The 19089-nt window shown below is 40.7% G+C and overlaps 1 protein-coding gene across 15 annotated transcripts in view; it reads left to right on the plus strand.

The window, feature by feature from the left end:
- Nucleotides 1-19089, plus strand: part of LOC134224647 (heterogeneous nuclear ribonucleoprotein R) — a 150397-nt gene that overhangs the window by 84224 nt on the left and 47084 nt on the right. For all 15 annotated transcript variants that reach the window (XM_062704209.1, XM_062704200.1, XM_062704218.1 and 12 more), the window contains exons 3-5: nt 7100-7293; nt 7361-7488; nt 7563-7804. In XM_062704209.1, coding sequence (XP_062560193.1) covers nt 7100-7293; nt 7361-7488; nt 7563-7804 — 564 coding nt within the window. The remainder of the gene's footprint in view (nt 1-7099; nt 7294-7360; nt 7489-7562; nt 7805-19089) is intronic.

A 19089-nucleotide genomic window follows, 5' to 3' on the forward strand; every position in this document is an offset into this window, starting at 1 on the left:
CTTGGCGTAAACAAATTCTTAACAGACCACTGATGGTTCAGGGGGTACCTGACAGAAATGGCTGAGCACATCCTTATCACATGTTTCGGTCCGAAACGGAGACTAAGGCGAAGTTGGAGGCATACGGAATTGAGGCTACCACCGATAATACGTCAGGAGAATGTACCTGAATGCAGATCAGTGGAGTGCTGTCGCAAAAGTTACGACAAGATAGCTGATATCCTACAATGACAATGAGTAAATCGCCTATGTCAATAAATAGTAGGAAAGCCAGCGTCAACTACCAACATCGCAACTATTGTCAGCATGCGGCAAGCTCGTAGCCGCAGAAGTTGGTGCTACGGCCGGTTTCGGGAGAGCTCCCGCTGTAGGAGAGCTACTCGGTGGACTTCTGCCTCGACACAGGCAAACTCGGTTGTTGTAGAAAGGATACCGGAGGCGGTTTGAACGTAGTGGTTGAAGGTTGGTAACATGACGTCTATAGGGCCACGGTCGGCGCGACAGGTAAGTTCCAGTCCATACAAAAATCTACTGTCTACGATTGCTCGCCGAAGCCATTGAAGTAGACCCTTATTGTAGGTCTGGTGGGACCTTAAGAATGCCTGAATCAGATTGATTCCGGTTCGACAATTGACCTTAACAGGCTGGAAGTGGGGCAAAGAGATTAAACCGCTATCGATATTCCGGTTGGGGATGGCTTTTTTCAAAGTGTGATACTTGTTCCTGACAGCGGATGCCTGTCTCTATGGCTGCGGACGCATTTGCTAGCTATGATAGTATTAAACTGACCCAGCGGATGTCGGACCCGACTAGGGTTTGAGTCTTATTATGGGCAAGTCCTAAAGTATCGCCAATGACCACCAACGAGATGTTCTCGGCGTAAATAAAAATGTGGAAATTAGCCGGCCCCCTTTCCATGATAATCAGAAAAAGCGTGACGCAGGGATCGACACTAGTGGCTTGCCCGTCTCTTCTCGAAAGGGCCCGAGCAGAACATATGCTGTTCGTTGCCAATCAGGAGACTGATAAAGCTTCCCATGATCAAGTTCTGAATGAGGGCGAGCACGTTCCCGGAGCTAGCGAAATAGATGTAGCCGGAGTCCCATTCTTCCTTCTGCCTTTAACTTTTCCTGTAGACGGAGGCTGACCAACCTCTCCATTGCCTTACAAGTACATGAGGTCAGGGGAACCAGGTGGAATTTGGAGGCATCCTAGGTGGAAACGTTATTCTTGGGAACGTAATCACGTAGCTTTGAAGCTATTCATCCGAAAAAAAACAGCGAACATCAGGCCTGCAGCACAGAAAGGTTGGATTAGTGAGGGGCTACGGAAAGTTTTCCAGGGTTCCGTTTCTAATGACGATGGAGATGCGGAAATCAACATAATGGATATAACATTTATCGATACCAAGGAAGCAAAATATTCTCCAAGAGCTTCAGTAACTTCGGTAGGGTTCAAGATTATGCGATTTTGTAGGTCGAGATAGATGGGCGAAGACTTTCGCTTTCCACTCGGATATGTTACCTTGCCGCGGTGGGTCGGCTTACGCCATTAGCACTGAGATGGCAACCAAAGGCATATCCTGTCGTGGTGGTATCACATGTTGACTATTTTTGTTTGGTGCCGCGTTACATATCTGGCATTGACGCACTAATTTACGGCATTTGCATGTGATCCAACGGACATCGTGTCTTGGAGCCTTGAATGGTAGTGCAGTCAGGCAGAGGCCTTTTCATCAGTGATTATGATGTGAGTTCTCTTCTTTTCGGCAATACTTTTCTGATGCGTTCCCTGTGACGCTGAGTCGTAGCCACGCTTACATTTAGCTAGCTAGGCATTTATTGAAAAACAAAGTATTCAAGATATTCGTAGGGAATCGACTGCTGGATTCACTGAGTAGAATTTTTTTCAAAACTAGGAACGTGGTGCCAGTTTTATTTTGTTATGCCTCACTTCGAAGAGCAATAATAAAAAATACCACACATTATAATGATGGTATATGAACAATCTTATAACGGCTTCATTCTCGATAATTTTTACAAATAGATAGGCAATAGGCGTGATGAAGCTTTAGCTTGCCACCGAAAAGTGAATCCTATACCTGACCTTGATTAGAACTTAATAGATAATCACCGTAATTAATCAACGATAAAGCTACTTGTTAGAACAGTTTAAAGCTATAGGCAACCTTGACAAAAAATATAATGGAACAAACTAAGTTCTTTAGCAGTTTCCACTTTTACATGATACAACTTACATTGTGTTTATAGTGTCGACACAGCTTAAAAACATTGACGAAACAATGACTTAGGTAAACAAAGTGATTTGACGAACGTCAGAGCAAACAAAGTCAATTAATTTTCATTCTGCATAAATAAAAGTTAAGAAATAGAACACTAATTCGCAATATTTTTTTATATTTTCAATGTGATCACAAAAAGCTAACACATTAAATAACTTATAATTGTACTATATGACTAAGTGGCCTTCAAACCACATCAGATGCTTCTAAGGCAAAAAAAAGACATTGCATTTTAAACATTGCTTTTAATAACTAGAAAAACGTTGTACTAGAAATCTTGAAATTATCATTTTAGCCTTTGATCATTGACTAGTTTGCATTCAATTACATTTTGCATTAGTGTTGAGTCGATTCCAAATCCGAACCTCACTTCACCCCATCCTTAATCCTACCCCATGGCGTTCAAGTGGTCTGCACGGACTCTTCTGCCATTACCCTCTCTATTATCGGCTTTGGATTGACTTGCGCTCTCATTGCCCCACCAAACGCTGCAAAATGAAAATGAAATGAAGACTTTCGCTTTCCACTAAAGCCTCTGACGCTTATCCACGATTCGAAAACCGATAGGGATGCATGCAAACAAGAAATTCTTTTTACTGTCTTGTCTTGGCTTTTATTAACGTAGAGTGAACTAAAGAAATTAGACCGCAGTCATTAAAAAGCATCATTTTGCTCTCAGATTAATTGTATTGAAAAAATCCATTAGTTCGATTATCCTTAATCGCATGATCGATGTTAGGTTTCAATCTATGCCAGAACGCTGATAGGCTTAACAAAGAATTCGAAATTCTTAACAGTTTTGGAAGACATACTTCCTGCTTTGTGGAATGGAAATGTTTATGCAGGTCTAGCAGCTTTTCCTCGTTTAATAAATTCCATTTTTTTTTTTCAAAGGTTGCGATAGATTTGGTTGGTCCTACATTCATACCCTCCTTTACCAAACCATTTACCATATCAAAGGGGAATAGAGCGTCGATAGCAGGAACTTGAATACGAATCTGCCGTCAATCGAATAAAATATATAAAGGATTAGCCACAACTGGTTACCAAACCGCCATTTAAAAACCCAGATTAATCCACCCAGCGGCGATGATGCCTTTCTCATGCATCGTAGAGTAGGGTAGAGAACCATTTGGGAAGTACCTCCTATTCCCGTCAGCAACGGTTATTACTCGAGCCCGTTACAGCCGAATTACTTGTTTTTTTAGTACATGGTTAGTTTTTGTCGATATCTAGTGATGTACAAAAAATCAAGCCATTTGGCGGGCACGCGGTCAAGTTATTAACGTTGCGGACGGGAATAGGGGGTGCTGCCCAAATGGTCCCGCTCCCTATATTGAAAAAAAATCACATAAGAAAAGTAAAAAAAAAACACTTCAGGGGAATAGATCGCATTTTTCTATCATTTTGCATGTTTTTGCCTTAACTACTATGCACTGCTGCACTGCGCCATTCGATTTGTCGTGGAACTTCTCAACCACAAAGATATGTTTGGGTCAGTTGGATTAGTGTGGTTAACGCCAAATTAATCCTGGAGAGGCTCCCAAATGTACATAAGACTTCATGAAGGCCCGGGCGCATCAAGGATTTATAAATCCTCGGAGCAGCATAAACTACTTTCCTAAATACTGTTAGTAGAATACAACTCACATTCCTCTACTTTTATGGAAGCGACCCTTCACGTTTTGTTCCCCGCTTTGTTGACGCATAAAGTCGTAAAAGCAAACCACCTGTGGTATGGCGGTAGATCTTGGAAAAAACAAGTAGGGGAAGAAGCCCCAAAACGCCGAAAATTTCCACATTTCAAGGAAACATCTAACATTTTGGCGTGGCAAAACGCCCAACTTGCACTAACCTACAATGTACTTGCGTCTCCACGCACTATCCATACCAGGGGTCTTCCACGAAAGGCTGAATCACATAAGGCTGAAAACTCATAAGGCTGAACACGAAAGGCTGAAAAAGTAAAAATCTCACATAAGGCTGAAATAACAAAAGGCTGAAACTCGAAAGGCTGAAAAATCGTGAGAAACCAATTTTTGTGGAAGGATTTGACGTTAATAGGGGCACAAACTTAAATGATCCGCAACCTTCTTGCAACTTCTTGTTGTCTTTCAATTTTTATACGGAATTCTTATTTTTTAATCTACACAGCTCAAAAAATGTTGAGGTAACATAAGAAGAACAAGACTTTATTGTTCTTAGTTCTTGTATTTGGTTTTTGATTCTTGCTAAAATTACTTGCTTATTTTTTATTCTTTATTCTCTCTTCTCCCTTCTTCCTTTTGCTTTTTTATTCTCCTTTCTTTCTTCTTCTTACTTTTTGTATTAAATTTTTTTCATTTTTTTGCTTCTTTCTTCTTTAACCCTTCTAAGTTCCTTCTTTCAGTTTCATTCTTGCTTCTTCGTTCTAACTTTCTTCTTAGTTCTTCCTCCATAATTCTTCCTTCTTAATTCCTCCTTCCTTGTTCCTATTTCCTTCTTCTGCCTTCCTTGTTCCTTCTTGCTTCTTCCTTTTTTCTAAGTTTCTTCTTTCTTCATTTTTCCTTGTTCTTCTTCTTCCTTCTTCAATCATTCTTTTTGCTTTCTTATTTCTTCCTTCTTCCTTTTCCTTGTTTTTTCTTTGTCTTCCTTCTTCCTTCTTCATTACCATTTTTTTCCTCCCTTTCTGTCTTCTTTCCTCTACTTTCTTCTTTTTCCAAATTTCTTCTTCCTTTTTCTTTATTTTTTTTCTCTATTCATTCTTCATTCTACCTTCTTTCTTCTTCTTTCATTTTCCTTCTGTCGTCATTTCGTCCATTCTTCTTCTTTCTTTTTTTCTTTCCTTGTTGCTTGTTTTTTCATCTTTCTTTCTTTTTTCTTTCGTTCTGTTTTCTTCCTTTATTTTCCTTCCTCTCGCCTTTTTTCATTTTTTTTACCTTCTCCCTTTTCTTTTTTCTTTATTCTTGTTCCTTCTTCTTTCTTCCTTCTTCATCTTTATCCTTCCTTCTTCCATCTTTATCCTTCCTTCTTCCTTGTTTCTTCTTGCTTCACCATTATTCCTTCTTCCATCTTTATCCTGCTTCTTTCTTCTATGTTCTTTCTTCAATCTTCATTTTTTCCCTCTCCATTCTTCCGTCTTCTTTCTTTCTTCTTCCTTCTTCTTTCCTCCTTCCTTTTTCTCTGTGCAATTTTCATTCTTTATATTTTATTCTTTATTTTTTATTCTTTATTCTTTAATCTTTATTCGTTATTCCATATTCTTTATTCTTTATTTTGTATTTTTTATTATTTATTCTTTATTCTTTATTCATCATTCTCTATTCTTTATTCATTATTCACTATCCAACCACCCAATATAGTTGGTTCAACATATCGTATGGTTGGAACTCATTTCATCCCATCAATTTCAGCCTTCTGATACTTTCAGCCTTTTGGGATTTCAGCCTTTTGAGTTCAGCCTTATGAGTATTCAGCCTTATGTGTTTCAGCCTTTCGTAGGACACCCCCATACCAGAATGCTGATTCGCCGACGCGTGGTGCTTTGTTCCCTAGGAGCCAGCTAAAAGGCGTATTGCCTCATGAGTTTTTCGGCAACAGAATATCACCACTTTTTTGAAATGTGAATATTATCAATATGATCGAGATTTTTGACAATTTTGAATGGCATCTACTAGCTATCTTGTTCAACTGTTGCATAATGTAAAAATACCCATGAATTGCGTTACAAAAAATAAATCAGTGTTTGCTTAGCTAGGGCATATTGCTCCTCCTTCCCCTATCACAGGTTTTCTGTCTCTGTTTTTGATATGAACAGTGCATGGAGACGAATGGGAACGCTTGGTACTTTATAGGTTGGTGTTATCCAAATGTGAAATTTTTTAAATTTCTGTCCCGAGCAACATTTAAATCTTTGCTGATCGAGACTCTGTTGAATGTAAGATTGTGCCCAGTATCATCAAAAACTATTGGAAATCCAAAACGTGTCACCGTTTCTTTCACACTTGCTTAAAAGCCAAACAAAGTCTGCTTGCAACGCACAGCAATCCACAAGCGACGTTCCGGTTCGAAACATTTCCAAGCCGTCGTCGGCATGCATTGTTTATACCATTTCCTAAAAGCACAAAAAGTGGGGGTGGCTTCCTTGTAGATCCCCGGAAGTAAAGTGGACATGATCTGGAAAAACTTTACAAGTTTTACAGATGTCTTTTCTATAGCAAATTAAATAACCTTCCGGGACTCGCAAGATCCTGGATCACTCACGCAGTCTCGCCGCTCTTGTGAATAACAAACATGCTTTTTCGAATATGTTGTGCTTTTAACAACGGTGCGTTAATGGGGAACTCAGTCGGATGCCTTCGAAAACTCCACATAAACAGAATCGATTTCTTTTCCAAACCTTTTGTAAGGCATCTCTGCACTAAGATTAACCTACAGATCTAAAAACCGTGCATATTCCGGGATTAACGAATAGGTGTTATTGAAGAAATCTTTCATATTGAAAAGAAAGAAGACTTTCTACAAGAGTAAACAATTTGACAATATTGCGAATTGGAGTATTCTTAGATTATTAATGGAGGAAATCCATCCTGTCGGCATTTCGCTGTTTGGTTACAGAAATTAGTGCCAAATTTAACTAACAATATAGCAACAGATTTTTTGTTGTCAAAGTTCCACATCTCACGATCGTTTCACGATCGAAATGCTGCTTCTATACGCAATTCTATTCATATTTACCTTCAATACTTGATGGCAATCATCTCTTACCAACAACCAAAATCCTCTGCTACATCATTCCTTTTCCATCTCTACCGACAGGTCGCTGGCAAGCTCGATGACATCTACAAAACCGGCAAGCTCGCTCACACCGAACTGGACGAGCGGGCCCTGGACGCGCTAAAAGAGTTCCCCGTTGATGGTGCCTTGAATGTACTGAGCCAGTTCCTAGAATCCAACCTGGAGCATGTATCCAACAAATCGGCCTACCTGTGTGGGGTGATGAAAACCTACCGGTAAGTTTTGTATTTCGCCATGTTTCGAATCGATTCAAATTCGTTACCATTCTCATCCTGATTATAGCCAGAAAAGCAGAGCCAGCCAACAGGGACTACCCACACCTGCAATAACAGTACAAGCGAAAGGTCCCGATGAGGACAAGATCAAAGCCATTCTGGAACGCACAGGATACACACTCGATGTGACCACAGGTGAGTTTTTCGCGAGTGATGCACAAAATTTCAATATTTCCCAAGACTTATTTCTTCCTTCCTTCCACCAACAGGACAACGAAAGTACGGCGGGCCGCCCCCCAATTGGGAAGGCGGCACCCCGGGTAACGGGTGCGAGGTGTTTTGCGGCAAAATACCCAAAGACATGTACGAGGACGAGCTGATACCGCTGTTCGAAAAGTGCGGCAAAATCTGGGATCTCCGCCTGATGATGGACCCGATGACCGGTACGAATCGGGGCTACGCGTTCGTCACATTCACCTCCCGCGATGCCGCCTCCGAAGCAGTGAGAGAGGTAAGTCCACTCGTTTGGCGCCCATCGTCCGATGCGCGTTCTGTTCTTCAAAACTGCTTGAATTGTCCTTCCTGTCCCGGAAAATTTCCTCTTTGCTCTAAGCTTCCCGAACGTCCTTTCTGTCCAGTTGTATACGTGTACTAGTTTTAATCCTTCAAAGTTAATCCCAACTGTTCCTTAAAAGAGGAAAAACAAACAAAAGAAACTCCATCAAAGAAACTTTCATTTTTATCTCACTATTTCTCAACCGTTTCGGCCTTTCCGCACTCTGTATTTAATATTAAGTGTAGAACAATAACTGTAGTAAGACGACTATCTTCGTCCACTAATCTCATTGGTCCCTGATTTCTCAACATTTTAGAAAAAAGTTGAGTAGCAACTCAGGAAATAATAATCTTATTAAACCACCGATGGGTTGGTCGCGTAGTTTAGTTTTACCATGGGATTTGGGGTACTCTGCGGTAGCACTCGGTAGGTTCCTAACCTTGTTTAATACGCGCACGGTCTTCTGAGTAGAGGTGATTGGTGTTTCGTGGTTAATAGGCAAGGTTTGCCGCCTAAGTGAAAATCCACCGTCCGGGGGATTTCCGCTCTAGCCTTGGTATACAATCTCAAATAATCCAAAATTTAATATATTTGACATCTAAATTTTCTTTTATGTTATTCTTTTAAGATTTTTTTAAATGAAATCCATTGAATTCTTCGGAGATTGAGTATGTAAATAATCGCAAAAGAAAAAACAGAGAAGTGGAAGCTTTTTTATCTTTTCTAGTTAGCAGTATTTATGAGAACATGTTCATCGTATGTTGATCATGTGTGTACGCAAAAAGGGGGCTAGGTTGCACATTAGGGACACCATAATTGGAATCTTTTGGATGCTGTTGGCCTCGATTCTTAGCCTTTGCGGTTATTTACATACATAAATCATTAAACTCAGCAACAGTAAACCAGTTCGTTCGTTAAGAAGTAATACAGTCTTTAAATAACTATAATTACGATTATTTTTAATATCACTGATTTCCTACTCTGTTAATAGCTTTAAAAGCTCAAGCATGTTTCTATCTTAGTTGAAAACAGTATCTCTCTTTCCTATAAGTCGATTAAATTCCTCTGGAATGACCCCAAACAGGACCCTGTACAGCAAGCTATGACCCTGTAAACAAGACAACATTCAGTCAGCTCACTTGTGATTAACCCCGTTATGTCGCGTCACTTCGTTACGGTTCGTTTGCAACAACTTACCTACCTACATCCGAAAACAAAGGACTACGCAACTCGTAACAACAAATTGCATTCTTCACCTTTCTTCTAAACAATATTCACCTCTGCAATGCATTCTCCCTCCCTCTTTCGATATCCGACCGTTCATCATCGGCAGCACACAGAAAAAAAACCTTTTTGGCGCGCGACAGCCGCAGCGCGTGCCCCTCGACAAGGGCACACGCCACAGCAAACCAAAAGTCCCGTTATTCGGGGGCACGTGACGCGACCTTTTTCGGTCTGTCTCCTCTATCCATCTTCGTGTCTATAATGCGCTCCAATATACCTACCTGAAATATCGCCTCGCACCGTGTCGTGCGTCGTGACGAGCAGCCTGCATATACAGCGCAGCGCAGCGGCGCGAATGACGGTGGACTCTTCTAGGAAACCAACCGCGCCGAGCAGAACAGGATGCAATCGGGGACTCCTGTTTTCTTCGAATACCCACGATCCGGCTGTCCGCTACCGAGCGGCTACTGACTGCAGCGAAGAACCTCGCAGCAAAACCCAAATAACTGCACTTTTGCACGTTGTGCAGGATCGATGCAGCGCGTGCCCCGTGTTTTTTTGTTTGTTTCTACGCTTCGCCAATTTCATCAGGGTCGACCTAACGGGACCTGGATGCGGTTGAACGGTTTCCCCCCTGAACACATCCTTTGACCTTTTTCACGCGCGTTGTTCGACTCCTCCATAACGATTGGCGAACTCTGTCTCCCTAGTCCCTAGTTCTAACTTGTGCAACTCAATTTGGCTTCGAAATGTGCGAACTTTTCCAATTATGACTTTCTTTTAGTATACGTTGAACGTTGAAGATAAATTTCGCCGATAATCCTCGGAACTTTCCGTGCGGAAGATTGATGGCATCACGTGTTTAACGGACATCTGTCTACCTTATTGCAAACGCGATGCCATGCATCAAGCAGGAATAAAAGAGAGGGAACCGAACAGGTTCAACTTTCTTTCCGACTCAATCGCGCACGGGAAAGGACTTTCACCCTTTCTCCACGTGAGCCCCCACACTAGCCGGCGAAGTGGGGGTCAAAATTAATGACCTGTGGCAAGTCAGTTGGCTTCCGGTTCGGGTGGGCCAATAAACAAACGAAGTAAACAGGATGCAAGGCTCCCTTCCCTCCCCGATAGGTGGCTAGGAGAAATTGGGTAGCAGCTGCAACTTCTGCTGTTGCCGATTGCTGGCGATCGGCGAGTGAATCCTTGCGGCGGCGGACGGGAGGATGGTGGGCGATCGGGAACGATAAATTACTGCCTACCTACTTTCCACACGGTTTCGCTTTGTTGCTAATTTTCTTCGCTGCTGGTCGGGTGCAGAAATGCAGTTTTTTTTATCTTTTTCTGGTGGAGTAGATGCAGAACGGCAGCAGAACAGAAGGCCGAATTTCAGTGCTTTTTTGTGCGATCGAACTAATTTTGAATGATTCCGAGAAATGGTTGATTACCGTCGGCGAAGATTTGATGGCTGGAAGGATCGAATGCGGCACGAGTTGAATCGATTATGGTTTGAATGGCAGTAGATAACAATTCAATATTAGATTTTGGAAAAATCGACGTTCAATACGATAATGTGCCAAATAAACATGCTCATGAATGCTCTATTACTAATGCTATGAAAAATGTGTTGTTTTCTGAATTTCTACATTTTTTAGCGAATGGTGACAAATTAAGACATAGGTTTGCGTTAAGTTGTACAGTTTAAAGATCCTATTGGTAACACAAACAACGGTACTTGAATTTCCAGAATTGACATCAAAATCCACAGTATGGATTCATATGAGAAACACATTTGAATGTAATCATGCCTTAATCAACCGCTTTATCAAGCTGTTTTGTGTATTTCATTTGACACAGCACAATAACGTTTTAAATAATTGAAATGATTGGAGCCCGTTTGGAATAAAGTCGATTGGCAGTTGGTCAAAAGTTCGTTTGGCGGAGTGGTAAACAAAGAAGGATTTTTTTGACGTTGGCTTCCTCAGTCTAATTCAATAAGGACGGCTACTGTAGCATGCCCCAACGTTTCGGTCCCGTGTCCCGGAAAAGGTCCAGTACACGGGACCGATACGTTGGGCTATGCCAATCTAGCCGTCTTAATTAAATTAGACCGAGAAAGCCAACGTCAAAATATCCATTCTACCAGTCGCAATCTCCTACAAAGAAGGAATCGTATCCTCTTCTCGTTTCCTACACAAGTTTGTGCTGCAGAAGACGGAGCCATGTACTCTTGTGTCTTGTTCTGAGCATATGCAGATATGAAAAGAGTAAGCATTCATCCTGGAAATGATGCTCTTATGCATTCTTCCGGCCAAATGCGGATTACGAAAGATTAGTCTTTTACTTTCTGATTCAAAACGAATTTATGATAGTTGACCTCTATCTTACAGTGAAACTATTTTCTTTCATGTTACCGGAACGCAAGTTTTCTTCAATGGCTTTACATTCCAACTGTAACTTGGCCTGCTTTTCTTTCAGATTAGTAATCTATTAGCATTTCCTCAGATATTAGTTGAAAGCTTTTTCTATGCCCGCCGTTGCATGAGTGTGTGTGACAAGTACAATAGATTCATTATGAACAGGGAACGAGAATGTTTTCTACCCGAAAACATCCTAGACCGAATCGATAATCGATCTCGCCATCTGCGGATTGGCAATCCTAAACCTTTGCTCGCAAGGCTAACTGGAGACCCACCGGAACGCAAGTACTTTCGGGGAGCTTTTATTTGGGAAAATGATATTCAAGGAATTATCATACAATCCGGTTGATGTGCTTTTCTTAAAAAGCCATTATCTCTTCTTCAACGTAACCATTTTCATCTCTGATACATTGTTGGTATAGTGATCCTTGTGTACTCAAACCCCAATTATCATGGCCTCGTGCGTGGGCACATTATTTCGCTCATTCGCCTGAATATTATTTCCCTCCAAAAGGCGTAAATCGAGAAGTATATTATTCTACCACATGGATTGAATATCCAATGCTTAGGACGGAAAAACTAAATTTAATGCATTTCACATTCGTCTTTGTCACAAAAATCATCCAATGATGCGAATCCCAAGTCGAATCACAAGTTGAATCACAAAAAAGATTATCTGGCCCGTAAGTCATTATCTCCTTTTTGGCTTATACTGGGCAAACGTGTTCTACATACTTCTTCTGTCAAAATGTTTCGTTCCTCCAATAGATCCCTTCACTTATTTAAGGTCAACTTTCCCTAAAAGCCCATGTTTTTAACACCTCTAAAAATTTCGAAAATTATTGTCCGCAACGTTTACTACTCGCGCGCATCACAACCAAATTAATTGGGTTTTGGTACATGATTGACATTTTATGATTTCTAGTGATGCACGAAAAACAAGATATGCCTATGATTGGAATGTTTCTGAATAACAAATGTTGTAAACGGAAAAGAGGATGCTCTCCTAGGGCTTCCTCTATTGAAATATTTCAACAAATGCTTCAAAACCCAAATGTAGGCAATTCGGATCCAAGGAAGGCATCATTACCACTGAGGAATAAATTTGGGTTTTCATAGTATTTTTTTTAAACAATTGTCGTATCCAACAATTTTCATATCTTAAGATACGCTAGTTTTGTTCGAAACCAGTGGCATAAGTAATCAAATGAAGTTATGCAATGTTGTACCTTCTTCAGGCCGGTTACGCTGCAGCAATTATTTACTTTTAGTTTTTGGTTTTTTAAATAGCTAGCGGCTCCAGAATATAAGGGTTCTTTGCGAAAGTTGACCTTAAATAAGTCAAAGAATCGACTGAGACAGTAAAACAGTAAAATGTGTCTGGTCGCACAGGAGGACAACATGGAATGAGCAGTCAGTTGGACCAGCAGGAAATGCAGCCTGATTTCTGCTCTTCAGCTGTACCGCTTCCGAGGGCTTTGAAGAAGACTGTCAGTTTTGGCTTGTTCGGGAAAAGGCAAGCAACTCTAATTCGTGGAACGAAATATTTCCCGTGATGGTTTCCAAATAATTTAACATCTGTAAGCGAATGCACATTTCTTTCATACGGGTAAGAGTCGTATGTCTAAAACTCCTTCCCCCGAAAGCCATTTGACCGAGCTGGACATTTAGCCGCAACGGTAATTAAGTCGAAAACAGTTTGACCGCAAATGTTGCGACATGCGGTTAAACTGGCCATTTGGCCGAATAGATCAGTTGGACGAAATGGTTGTTTGACAAAAAGGTCATCTGGCCGAAAATGTCGTTTTGTCGAACGGGTTATATTGTTGAAGATGTCGTTTGGCCGAACAGGTCGATAATTTGAATTGGCCGAACTAGTCATTTGGCCGAAAAAATCGTATGTTCGAATAGACCATTTGGCAAAAATGCCGTTTGTCTGATATGGTCGTTTGATAGAAAAGTCCTTTTGGCCGATTGTGACAACCAAAAATGTGGTTTGACCGAATATATCATATGGTCGAAAATGTCATTCAACCTTTGACAGTTAATGTATGGGTTTGACATTTTGGGTTGATAGATCATTCGTTCTGATATGTTGCCTTTTCAGCAACAGAAGTTGCTCAGTCCAAAACATGTCTTAAAAAGTCTCGAACACAAAAATATCATTTTTATTAACTAAGACCAGGGAATCAATATTCGAGCAACGCCTAACAATATACCCTTTGTCGTCAACAGAGTTTGTTACTGACAAACGCACCTTGCAACAAGCCTTTATCAGAACCCAAACACAATATGACAAGAATCATTTGCCTTGCATGAGCTGATATTTCCGAAAATACTATGCTAATTTTGTAATCATAGTTAGATTCTCGAATATTCCTATGAAAACAGAAACTATGATACAATGAAATCGAAATTTGCTGTAGAGATATTGCAAAATAGCGGAATGAAAGTTAGCAACAAAATTGTCTTCTTTTTTGTTACTGACAAAATGTTTCGGATCTTTGTCATTATTATCTCCGACAAAAACAAAGCTTTGTCGTTGGTTCTCTTTTGTCGCTTGTTTCGCAAGCGCATCCGAGAAAAATTGATTCCCTGACTAAGACTATTATCAGAATTTAAAGGGTGTATTCGATAAAAATGGCACACACATATTTACTCACCAAAATTAAACCGATTATCGGATTTTCTTGAAATTTTCAGGGAATGTAAAACTTTTAATGAGTTATGATTTACAACATTTGTTTTATTCGATTTCATTGCCCATCCCAAATACGCGCACCTTCCTTGTCACTCATCCCATCGAATTTTGTACAATCGATTTTTTCAATGTTTTTGTTGTTTTTACCCAAATTTTCTTCATCTACAGATCTGTTTTAATAATTGTGAGATGTTTGCAAAGTTTCGTCTTCACACTTGCCCAGAATTTTTCAATTGAGCGAAGTTCTGGTGAATTTGGTGGGATCATATCTTTTGGCACAAATGTAACTCCGTTAGCTCGGTACCACTCCAACACGTTACAAGCGTAGTTGCAAGACGTCAGATCAGGCCAAAACGGAGTTGATACTTTGTGTTTTCTTATGAATGGCAAAAGACGCTTCTTGAGACACTCTTCGGTGTAAACCGTTCTGTTGAATGTTTCGGATGTAATGAAGGGAGCGCTTACTTCACCACATCCGCAAACCGCCTGACTTCTTGCAAATTTTAATAACTTCTTCGTTCGGACATCCTCCGGAATAACGAACTAAGACTTGGCAACGAAATATGGGGATTTTTGCACCTTGTAAACATGTAACCCAGCACTTTTCATGGTTTTTGTGCCCGAAACCAACCGACACCTTGGACTTGCTAGCGACACTCGAATTGATATGTTTGGAAACTTCTGATCATTTTACAGTCTATAGGACCACTTCTACAACCACTCTCTCCCTTCCTTTGAACACTCAGATGCTCCTTGAAGGTTTTTATTACACGAGATGGGACACTAACAAAAGGCAGAAACTCGAAAGGCAGACGTTCTTTTACTTGTAACAAAAGGCGGAATATATCATAAGGCGGAAATACGAAAGGCGGATATTTAAAAGGCAGAATTAAGTAATTTCTTTGTTTTACACAGGCGCCTGCTTGTGGTAAAGGAGGACATATTTTATTCTTTGAAGGCTCGCATCTGCCCGGTCTAAGTTGCAGGAGGATATGATTCCTTCTTTAAAAGCACGCCCGACAGGCCTGTCTTGGTACAGTGATCACCACGTCACTATCCAAGCCGTTCCTGGGTGGACGTTAGGCAGAATAACAGCGATTTCAACAATGCTTGTTCTCTCATATGGCCCTCTGCTAATCTTCAGTTTCTATTCATTTCACACTTGCCGCTCGCTTGCGGTGTCAATCGAATCTGTATCTTCATTACTTTCATCTACTCCCTTTCGCTTTGAGTAGTATAATTATCACCGAAAAAGCCAATAAATTAATTTCGATAAAGTCACGCGGTGATCAAAGCTTTCCTAATTAAAAATTAATTTGGCCTAATGGTCTTTGGCATAATTGTTTAAAAATAATATATACTCAGAAAAAATACAATTCTTTCAGAATAGAACCAAAGAACGTATTATTCCCCAAAAAGAGAAAGTAAAAGTGATTCTATTTTATTGAATTTTTGTTCGTATTACTTTTTCCAATCAAACGGTCGCTCGAGATAAGGCGAAACGCATGATGTGGACTTTCTTTTAAAGCACGACTTTGCTCGGTGCAATGCAAAAGGGGAGACTATTCTTCTTTCAAATTACGCAATAGCTCAGGATAATGTAAAAGAGTTGATGATGCCTTCTTTTAAAGCACGGAGCAATGCAAAAGGGGAGATCATTCCCTCTTTTAAATTACTTGATTGATCAGGATAATGCAACAGAGTTGATAATGCCTCCTTTACGCTGATAATTACCTCCTTACGCTATTGCTCGGAATAATGCAAAAGAATTGATGCTGCCTTCTTTTATCGCAGGCATTTGTTCGGTGGAATGCAAAAAGGGAGGAGATAATTCCTTCTTTAAATATACGCGATAGCTCTGAATAATGGAAAAGAGTCGATGATGCCTTCTTTGAAAGCATACATCTTGCCTTCTTCATTGTAAATATCAAGAAGTCTATGGTGAAATCCAGTTCAAAGTTGCGTAAAGAAAATGATTATTGAAAATAAGATCATTTTCATTGCGTTATGCCAAATGACCATTATGACAAACGGCTTAATATCAAATGACTTTATTGCCAAACGGAGTAGCCCCTTTCTATCTATTGAAATCTCATCTCACAACTGAAACACTAACAGTCTCTTAGCTAAGTATCTATTGAGCACATCCAGCATTATTAAGTGTACGATTTCCATTTCCATTCTGCCTTTCGTATTCCGCCTTTCGCGTTTCCGCCTTTCGTAGGACACCCTTTTACAGTCTATAGGACCACTTCTACAACCACTCTCTCCCTTCCTTTGAACACTCAGATGCTCCTTGAAGGTTTTTATTACACGAGAATCACGAGATATAGTTGAATTTCCAATCCTAAGCGTTTTGCGATCGATCGGTGGGACGCCACCGGATTTTGATTGTGGGAGCACAAAGTTTTTTCACTGGCAATTTCTTGCTCCGACGATATACCTGGAATCACTGTATGAATAACTATGAAACTCTGCAGATGTAAACAATACACTATGAATAAGATTTGCTCAAATTTTCAGGTTTTTTACTCATACGGTTCAAAAGTTACAGGAGATTTTCGGTGTGCCATTTTTATCGAATACACCCTTTATATAACATCGGTTCGTGTATTCTTGACCGATGCACTATCGATTGCAACCATAAACGATGTAGGGCTTTGGGACCCAATTGACTTTTCAGGCCTAACGACATTTTCGGCCAATAGATATGTGCGGCCAAATAACCCTGTCTGTCAAACGACCAATTCGGGCAAACGATCTTTGCAACCAGTTGATCTATTCGGTCAATTATTATGTCCATTTCGGCCAAACAATTCTCGTGCTTCTCTAGGAGTTAAAAAGGGGTGGAAATGGAAAACAGATATAATATTTTTATGTTCGGTTGTTTACAAATAACCGCCCTTTGCGAGAACATTCTTGCCAGGGTTGGAAAAATCTGCGGTTATCCACATAATATGTAAATATAAAGTTTGATTCAGATGCCTCTATGTGAAGTGAATTTCAAGGGCATTTGTTCCAAGATGCCTGAGCTTGCCTTCTGAAAGCTAACAGGCATGACAGAGGCAGTCGACCCATGAAGTTTTTTTTAGAAGATCTTAAAGTCACTTTAAAGTCACTCCATTTGTTTCTGACTCGATTGTTTACGGTTCAATAACTTTGGTCGCTGTTAAGCTAAAAGTCGACACTCTTCAAGCTGTTCTGGACTATCAGACCTTGCAATACAATCGTTTCGTGAGACCTTGCTGCATAATGCGATGAATTAACGCAGCTGTTTTTACGGCCGGCGTTTCATGACGAGTACTGTCGAAGTAAAAGAAAAATCATACTTACGTTACATCCAGAACTAGAATAGGAGAAATGACGGCTTTGGCAGGTTTTGTTCTATTATTGTCAGGGAGGTTTTCTATAACTAATTATGCTCAAATTTGGCATCAACATTCTTTGCATATCAAAGAATATTGTGGCCAAATTTTATAAAATTTGGTCAACAAAAACCCCCCTGACAATAATAGAACAAAACCTTCCAAAGTCAATCGTGGATAAAAGTATAATTGAAAGCGAAGTAGGCGACGACGACTTGTTTCAATCGACCGGCTCGCTATGTGATAGCATTTGAATTTGAAATCGCAGTAGGCGACGACTTTTATTGGACGCCTAAAACACATGATGGGGAAATCTTTAGTATTAAGCAACCGCTTGACGTGAACGGTCACATTATTTAAAACCAATTTTAGTTTAACTTCGTATCCATTTTTGAGTTCCGAAGAAAAGAAATCTTTCATGCTATGGACTCTTCAGTAAAAGATAGTGCCTTTATTCCCCAGCTGACGGGAACAAACTTCGAAAACTGTGTGGTTTTCGAGTGTGGTTATTTCTGGAAGCCGCCGAAATAACAGATGCTACTACACAGGACGCTCATGCGGAGCAGGCGGTAAGCAGTTTTATGAAAATGGACCGGGAAGCCAAGTCATTATTGGTTAGATTTGTTGGCGACAAGGGCCTTGAAATCTTGCGGGACACAGGTCGACGGCAAAAGGAATGTGGTAAGCATTGAAGGGCACGTTTGCAAAAAAGTCCGTGGCGAGTTAGACTCTCTTGCGCAAGCAGCTGGCCAAATTAAGGATGAAGGAAGGCACGCCGATGAGATGCCATTTTGTGGTGTTCGACTAGCTGGTGCGACAGCTCAAGTCTGCGGGTGCAAAATTGGAGGAGCACGATTTGGTTTCCCAGTTGTTCCTAACGCTACCAGTCAGTTACGATCCCCTTGTAACTGCTCTGAAGAATATCGATGATGAGGAGGATGATGGAGAGGAGTCGAAACGTGCAGATCGAGCGGACTACTTGATGGAAGAAAAATCAGCAGCTTTTGTTGGCGGTCGTGGCAAGAAGCAGAAAAGCAAGCAGTTCAACGGATAATGTCACCGTTGTGGACAAATTGGTCATATGAAGAAGGATTGTCGGGTCAAGAAAGTGAAAGCCGACGCAAACATTGTTGTGGGAGGTAAAGCCGTTACCTTCAGTGTGCCAATGGATCCAATGGATCCCTCGGCTTGGGACGGCTCCAGATATTTTGTGTCGTTCACCGACGACTTCACGCACTTTCCCGTTATTTATTCGATCAAGTAAAAGTCAGACGTATTCGATTGCTTCAAGAAGTATGAGGCGATGGTGACGACCCATTTCCAGAAGAAAATCAGCAAGCTGACTGTGTACCATGGTCGGAAGTACAGTTCAAATCACCAGCTGAAGTACTATAAACGAAAAGGAATCCAGAATCAGCCGACGGTTGCCCATTCTCCGCAATAAAACAGTGTCCCGGAACGCTTCAATCGAACATTGATTGAAAAGATGCGGACGATGCTGATTGACTCCAACATGCCAAAAAGTTTGTGTCC

This window comes from Armigeres subalbatus, chromosome 1 (assembly GCF_024139115.2).
Source record: "Armigeres subalbatus isolate Guangzhou_Male chromosome 1, GZ_Asu_2, whole genome shotgun sequence".
Classification (NCBI taxonomy): Eukaryota; Metazoa; Arthropoda; class Insecta; order Diptera; family Culicidae; genus Armigeres; species Armigeres subalbatus.